This window comes from Micropterus dolomieu, linkage group LG04 (genome assembly GCF_021292245.1).
Source record: "Micropterus dolomieu isolate WLL.071019.BEF.003 ecotype Adirondacks linkage group LG04, ASM2129224v1, whole genome shotgun sequence".
NCBI classification, from domain to species: Eukaryota; Metazoa; Chordata; class Actinopteri; order Centrarchiformes; family Centrarchidae; genus Micropterus; species Micropterus dolomieu.
The window spans coordinates 33298268-33306391 of record NC_060153.1 but is presented as its reverse complement, the minus strand read 5'-3'; the positions used below and the strand labels follow the sequence as shown (position 1 = coordinate 33306391).

The 8124-nt window shown below is 42.3% G+C and overlaps 2 protein-coding genes across 5 annotated transcripts in view; both read left to right on the top strand.

Moving 5' to 3' along the window:
- LOC123970465 (transmembrane protein 121-like) lies at nt 1-1020 on the top strand. Its single transcript, XM_046048509.1, has one exon. It carries the CDS (start codon nt 1-3, stop codon nt 1018-1020), a length of 1020 nt encoding a protein of 339 aa, XP_045904465.1.
- A 2478-nt stretch (nt 1021-3498) lies between these two features.
- The window catches only part of LOC123969654 (phosphofurin acidic cluster sorting protein 1-like), a 31977-nt gene continuing 27351 nt past the window's right edge, over nt 3499-8124 (top strand). For 2 of the 4 annotated variants that reach the window (XM_046047249.1, XM_046047247.1), the window contains exon 1: nt 3683-3814. Coding sequence is in view for 1 of the 4 variants with exons in the window: in XM_046047246.1 (XP_045903202.1) it covers nt 3645-3814 (170 nt within the window). In the remaining 3 variants the exon portion in view is untranslated. Of the gene's footprint in view, nt 3815-6054; nt 6273-8124 lie in introns of all 4 variants that reach the window. The other 2 variants (XM_046047248.1, XM_046047246.1) reach the window with 2 other exon arrangements.

Sequence of the window (8124 nt, the reverse complement as noted above, 5' to 3'; positions counted from 1 at the left end):
ATGGTTCCCCCGCAAACTGCTGCTAACAAGCCCCACGTCTGCCTAACGGCGGTCCTCATCATGACCAGCCTGGCACTGATAGATGCCTACCTGGTGGAGCAGAATCCGGGTCCTAGGAGGATCGGCGTGTGCGTCACCGTGCTGGCGGGAGACGCATGTTTCCTCATTGTGCTGCGATATGTTGGCGTCTGGGCTGGGTCAGAGGTGCACACGGCCAGGCGAGGCTACGCCATGATCCTCTGGTTCTTCTACATCTTCATCCTGGAGATCAAGGTCTACTTTGTATATCAGAACTACAAGTCTCAGGACGTGAATGTAGATGCAGAGATGACAGATGCGGCTGTGTCCCGGAGGGCTCTTACGTTGCTGTTGTCTGTCTGCATGCCCATCGTGTTCATAACACTGGCAGCGATAGATCATTTGGATTACTTACGGTCGCATAAGAAAAGAGAGGAGATAAGAAGTCGTCTCTTCTGGGTGGTGGTGGACCTGCTGGACGTTGTGGACGTTCAGGCCAACCTGTGGGAGCTTCAGAGGGAAGGGCTCCCCCTGTGGGTGGAGGGACTGATGTTCTTCTACTGCTACATCCTCCTGCTGGTGCTGCCCTGCGTCTCCCTAAGTGAGATCAGCATGCAGGGTGTGAACATCGTCCCGCACAAAATGATGCTCTACCCCATCCTCAGTCTCGCCACCATCAACGTCATCACTCTGCTGATTCGAGGGGGAAACCTGCTGATTTACGGGGACGTCCGAGTGTCTGGGATCATGATGGGCAAGAATGTGGTCGCTATCGTCGTGAAGAGCTGCAGCCTGGTGCAGTACAGAAAACATCAGCCAGCTTCTCCTCCTGCAGATCGAGGAGCCGAGATGCAGAAGAACTCTCTGGGCGATGTTCAGATTTCCAACACGCAGCCAGTGGTGCTGCCTAGAGTCGTGATCGAGGACTTCACCACCATACCAGAGGAGGAGGAGGAGCAGGAGGAGGAGGAGAGTGATGACAGTGTGAGCAACCATGAGTGAGGACAAGACAAAGGCAGGAGGAACAACCCTCCATAATGACCCTGTGAGCAGCAACGGGTCAGGACCATTTACAGGATCACAATTACAAAATGCACAACTGAAAACATCTTTTGTTGCAGTTTCACCGTTACTTACTCACTTTAGTTGAATAAACCTAAATAAAGATCAGCAAAAACAAATTAAAAGTACCCCCCTGCTCTGCCGTTGGTTCTCTCTAATGGAACTTTTTTATTGTTTTTTTGTTACAGCAGTGGCTGATCGTGGAGCTCTCCACATGGGTTGCTCTCCACCTTCAGCTCCAGTCACTGCTGCTTGGCATAAAACACATCACTACCTCTTCACCAGCTCGTGAACGTCACCACAGACACCAGATAAAAACTCTGGTAAACTGCCAGTACAGAGAGGTTTACCTGGCGGTGGGAGGGTTGATCAGCATTGTGGGAACTTGTTTGGTGAGGGCTTTAATGCAATGGATGTTGTCTGACTTTATCTTCTGTCAGTAATGTTTTATAACATGACTGAACTGGACACGTGCAGGTGTTTCTTTATGGCTGCTTTCACATGTTGTTTTTGTGTAATAATTATTTGTGGATTTGGTGTCAGATCGGATGTTCAGCTGTGTTCGTGCGGTGTTGGTTACTGGACTTTACCTCCTGACTGAACCTTCAGTTCAGCAGCTTCTTTCATTGCCTCTGCATTAAAGCTGAGTCTCAGCTCTGTCTGTCAGCAGGTGAACACTTTACTGCCTGATCGATACCTTCGTGAAGCAGGTTTCAGCCACAAAAACATTAGTTCTCACAGAAAAGAAATTATGTTGTTAACAAATATAATGAGCGGACTGAGGAGAAACTGCATCAGGTCTAGTGAACCAGGACCAGATGTGGTTTTGAACATCTCAGAGTATATTTGGGTGCTGACTGTACATCAGTACAGTACATCAGTACAGTACATCAGTGTGACCACTAGATGAAGCCAGAGGGTCGGCTGTAAAACATGAGGCATTAAAATCTCGTGTGTTCTGAAGGAAAAACAGATAGTTTTAAGATTATCATGATATTCTAAGAAGCATACAAGAAAAGTAAAAAAAAAAGTCTTTATCTAACCCTAACCCATTTAATCGGGTGAACCCGGAGACCCGGCTGAAAGGAAAGCACTGTTACAATACAAACAACATAAAGAGAACATCAAGAAATTATTCCCCTTTATAATAATAATAATAATCTTTATTTGTAGAGCACTTTTCAAAAACAAGTTACAAAGTGCTTTAACAAGTGTGCTTTTCCATTCATGACAGAGAGGACAGATAATTCAAAAAAACATTATTCATCTGAAGTGTTATGAATTGGCACAATATCACTATATATAATCTTTTTTCTTTCTTGGTATATAAGTAGCAGAGTTCTTAACCCAGCTTCTTTGTATCTGTAAAAAATCACGTAAAATAATGAATCATGGTCCATATCCTGCCTAATATGTCATCGAATGATTTACTTGTCAATTACAAGTAAGAATTTTTTGTGTATTTAAATGAGACAGTTCATAAAAAAATATTGTTAATAATAAACTTTATTTTAAATTCTCTGGAGTTTACAGAAACTAGTTTTTACTGGAGTACAGTCAGTAAGTGACAGACACTATATACCTGTAACTAGACAGATTATGGGCCTGTTTATATAAAGATAGATAGATAGATAAATATGTCGGTGTGGAAAAATACTTTCAAAAATAGACACATTTTTTTTTAGATTAAAGTCCGAATTCTGAGGAAAAAAAATCTGAATTCTGAGTTAAAAGCCCGAATTCTGAGGTTAAAGTCAGAATCCAGAGATTAAAGTCGGAATTCTGAGAAAAAAGTCTTAAGTATGGGTACCTGTGATGTTACCATGTGAGAGACTTTGCATTGTTTCTCAGAATTCTGACTTTTTCCCCAGAATTCCGACTTTAATCTCAGAACTCTGACTTTAAACTAAGAATTCTGACTAATGTGTTCTCAGAACTCCAAAAAAATTCATGTGGCCCCAATCCTCTCCCATATAATAGATTATAAATATCAATTAACAAAATCCAAGGTGAGTGGACAGAAACAGCCTCAGTTCTTCTAGGTACCGTCGCACATTGCTGAAGGCATGTAGCTTGACCCAAACATCTTATTCATGTAGCCTATATATTTAATGTTAGTGTAATTAATTGGAATAGTATTTCTTAAATGCAATTTCACTTTATAGTTCCAGTATAGATATTGGATCATCTTAAAGAGATAACAAGTATTTTAGATAAGATAATCTCTTTTAGTCCGAGTGCTAAATGAGTCTAAAATGTTTGATCAATAATCAATTCTCTTCGAAACTTTACATGAGCATGTTAAGAAAAAGAGGAGAGAATATTCCTCTGGGGAACAATAGACTACTGTGTCCGTCAGTAAGACGAGTGCATCCTCCACTTTGTCCAACAGCAGACACGTTTTCCCTCCTTGCTCCGCCGTCCGGTCTGTTCCGGTCTGTAGGTCGACTGACTGATTTTGGATCAGTGATTCTCTCCGGTGTTCCTTCTCACCTCAGCCCTCAGCCCCGCCCCGCTCACTCCCAGCGGGAATCACAGCGACCTGTCGCCCAGGAAAGGAGACGATGGCAGCGGCTGCGGACCGAGGAGGAGTCCGGGGGAGCGCTCTTCCACCGGACCCGGACCCCAACGCCGGGTCCGGTGCGGGCGCAGACCCCGACGGCCGCGCTCCGGTGCCGATGAACCTGTTTGCGACCTGGGAGATCGACCGGTCCTCTCCGAGCTGCATCCCCAGGTAAGAGGATTAGTGTTCGGCCGGAGAGGAGCTCCTGATCGCGGTGAGAGAGGCAGGTGCTGCCGCCTCGTGCAGGAGCTCCGTCAAACAACAAAGCCTTTATTCCCATTAGGAATAAAGGCTTTGTTTGGAGAGGAAACAGCGTGTGCGCCTGCCTGTGTGCATAAGAGAGATCTGTTTCTTTGCTGAATCTAACAATCTGAACTCGTATAGAATTACAGAGCATACAACATTATCCTACAGGTTATTTGGATCTACTGTTTGTTGCTTTATATCTGATGATGATGTCCATTCAACAACAACATTTAACAACCAGCCAGTCAACAGGCTGCTGGTTAGAGCTTCACACGTTGTTCTGGAGGGAAACTCCTCATAATGCAGAATACAAACTGAGGAGAGATCAGTTTATTACACAGACCCCAGTGTTTGTCAGCTGATCAGTAAATGAGTCTCTTCCACCAAAGACACTGTAAAATGTGCTCAGTAAATGCTTTCTCATGTTGCTTAACACCTCTGTGAAGCATCACTAACTGGATACACAGTAAAGGAAGGATTAATATTTATTGATGTAAGGAAACTTATGAGGTCATGTTGAGGTTAAAGGTTCATTCTTAACCTTTGACAGAAATATATTATTTTTTGATTTCCTCTGGAGCTTTCAGCTGCATCACATGGCCTTCGTCATCAGACTGATGACTGAAACAGTTTTAAATTTAAACTCCGATCTTGGTATGTAAAAAATCACCATGGTCCAGGACAGATAAAAATGTGGCAGCCAGAAGTTGTTTTTTTACATTAAAAGAAAAACACAACTAATTTCGATAATAAAAACCCAGTTTGGGCCTCAGGTTTTTCACCAGGTACAGCTCATGTGGCTTAAAGGTCACGGAGTCAGGTAATAAAAGATTTAACCTCTATTTCACTTCACCCCCAGAGTGACCACCAAATGGATATTTTGTGGCCTATTCCTAGACTTAGTAAACAAGATACGTTTGGTCTTATCTGCATTAAGAACTCATTTCAGCTGAATAAGGGTATTATGGACTTCAATAAAGGCATTTCACAAGTATTCAATGGCTTGTACAAGATTTGATGCAAAGCACTATTTAACTGAGGAGGGATTATTGGGTCAGAATTAAAACTAAAAGTCTAAATCAAAAATGCATTTGGTATTTAGGATTGTGCATTTAGTATTTAGAACTGGGCATTTGGCCATTTAGGGTTGGGGATTTGAGCATTTAGGATTTTTTTGTTTTTTGAAACATCGTTTTCTGAAACATCAAGTTGAAGTTATCACATTATAAAGTATAGTCCTCCCTTCAGCCCCGCTCACTCGCTCTATTTGGTTTCATTGCAGTGTGCTCTTTAGCACTCAGAGCTCCCCCTGCTGATCATAATGTGCCACTGCACACCAGCCGTTTCAAACCCAGCCTCCGTTATTTTGACCACGCCCTGTTATTTGCATACACTGCTCAATCCTAAATCCCAAATGCCCAAATGCCCAAACTTAAATACCCAGATGCCCGATCCTAGATACCATATGCATTTTTGATTTAGAATTTAAGTTTTAGACTTTTAGTTTTAATTCTGACCCAATAATCCCTCCATATACAGTGTCATCATCTTAAAAATAGAAATTAGCATTTGATACATTTTGACCAATATTATTTATATAAATAGTGAATAATAGTGGGCCTGGTGATGGGGCAGTGGATAAGACACGCGCCTTTGGTGTGAGAGACCTGGGTTCAACTGTGGCACATCCACCAGTGTGTCCCTGAGCAAGACAGTTAACCCCTAGTTGCTCCAGAGACGTGCCACCTTTGACATAGATAGCAATTGTAAGTCGCTTTGGATAAAAGCATCAGCTAAATGAATAAACATAATACAGAGCCATGAGGCACACCCTTGTTGGCTAATGCAATATTGGAACATATGACAATCACATCTAATGCAGGGAGACCTGTTGCTTAGGTGGACATAGTAATTAAGACTAATGTAGAATGTTGCTTCTTGTCAAGTGCAACCAAAAGGTAATTTATTTTATTTATGTCTTTTTCTAAAGCCCGATTGTTGTGTCGATAAAATGGCATTGAAGTATGAACACCTTAAGCTGATCACCACTCACAAGAGCGCTCGTATATGCTGAAGCTTTCACACTCACATAACTTTAAGTAGTTTTACTTCAGGATGTGATGCATGGCTTGAACTGTAAAGCAGCTTGTTATCATTTATCGCAGGGCCTTGCTGGAGTTTGTATAAACATAGAGAAACTACATCTCCCAGAATGCTTAGGAGAGCTGGAAGACTCTGACCTGATCTGCATTGACCCTGGATCATCAGCATCGTAATGGACTTTAGATCAGACACAGATCACACGGGAGAGACAGAGACAACTTTGGACTCATGACATCACTGGTTACATCACATTACAGCAGCCAATCAAAGCCAGATGAAAGTAAGGGATGTTACAGCTGATTAGTTTTCTCCCCCTCTCTGATCCCTCCACCTGTCTGTTTGCGAGTGGATTAGCAGCAGTGTGACTAAGCGGGGGTTAACGAACTCGTCCAATCAGAGATAATCCTCTTAGACAGTGGCGTTGACTCAGGACACAGCAAAGATTGCAGCAGAGGGAAACATTCAAGTTATTGATTGCTGAAAGAGATTTGTTCTTCAATAGTTACCCCACTAACGCACATAACCAATACTTCACTGGCTCAAGGAAGGCTTCCTGATTCATGGAAGCCTGCTGTTGTGGCCCCTATATTCAAAGGTGGTGGCCCTCTACTGACTTCCAACTACAGGCCCATCAGTGTTGTACCTGTAGTATCTAAGGTATATGAAAAACTGATTAACAAACAAATCACTGACCATCTCAACAATAGCTCCTTTCCACTGCACCCAATGCAATTTGAATTCAGGGCTAATTACTTGACAGAAACTGCTACATGTTATGTCATAGAAAAAGTTAAGGCATCACTTGATAAAGGCGGGGTTGTAGGGGCCGTGTTCCTTGACTTAAAGAAAGCATTGGACACGGTTATTCATTACATCCTATTGTATAAACTACTGAATTTTAAATTTTCTTTAGAGTTGGTCAGTCTTATCAAATCTTTCATTCTGCTCTCAACATGTCAAAATTGGTAACTATAAATCTAACCCCCTATGTCTTTCAGCCGGGGTCCCGCAGGGCTCCATACTTGGTCCATTCCTTTTTAGCATATACATTAATGATTTACCTTCTGTTTGTGGAAATTGTGATATTTTAATGTATGCTGATGATTATATAGTTACAGAAGAGGTTGCAATCAAGCTAACAGATGTGTTAGTGAAGGTCACATCCTGGCTTAATCACTGTTGCTTGCAACTGAATGTTCCAAAAACAGTTTGTATGTATGTTTCTTTCCAAAGGTTCCTGCATAGACGCAGAGCAAGACATTTTCATTTCAGGACACAGACTAAAAGTTGTCTCAGAATACTAGTACTTAGGACTACACTTAGACTCAAACCCTGCCTTCAAAACACACATAAAGAAGGTCTGTAATAAAGTAAAGTTCAGTTTGGCTAATTTCAGGTATATCAGAAACCTCCTATCAACTGAGGCAGCTAAGTCATATTTCCACTCATTGGTTCTCTCCCACATCACCTACTGTCTGATAAGCTGGTCCAACGCACACTCGACAGCCTTAAAACCACTGAAATCATTATACAAACAAGCACTTAAAACTCAAAAGGCCATTTCGTTACCATCATTGCCATATTCTAAAGGAGTATAAACTGCTTACATTTACATTTACTCATCTGGCAGACGCTTTTATCCAAAGTGACTTACATTTGAGGAACAACATACAAGCATCAACAGAGCATCAACTACAGATCTACAACTGACAATACATACTAGTAAGAGCTCATAGTACATATTACATCAATGGGGTAGATACCGAGGGAAGGAAGCAAGAGTTAACAAAAAGTGCAATCAAAACAAGATCATTGTAGGAGAAAGAAGAAGAAGAGCACAGGAAGTGCATGTTAGAGGTTAGGAGTTAGAGGTGTTATAAGAGGAAGTGTTCTCGGAAGAGATGAGTTTTCAAGAGCTTCTTGAAGTTAGAGAGGGACGCCCCTGCTCTGATGGCGTGTGGTAGCTCGTTCCACCATCGTGGTGTCACAGATGAGAATAGCCGGGACTGGGATTGCTTTGTGTGAAGGGATGGCAGAGCCAGGCGGCGTTCGTTGGAGGAGCATAGCGGCCGAGAAGGAACGTAAGTTTGTATTATGGAGTATAGGTAGATGGAGCAGACCCAGTAGTCACT

Bases quoted from the DNA above. Each gene is read 5' to 3' on its own strand.
- LOC123970465 (XM_046048509.1), top strand. From the start codon at position 1: ATGGTTCCCCCGCAAACTGCTGCTAACAAGCCCCACGTCTGCCTAACG.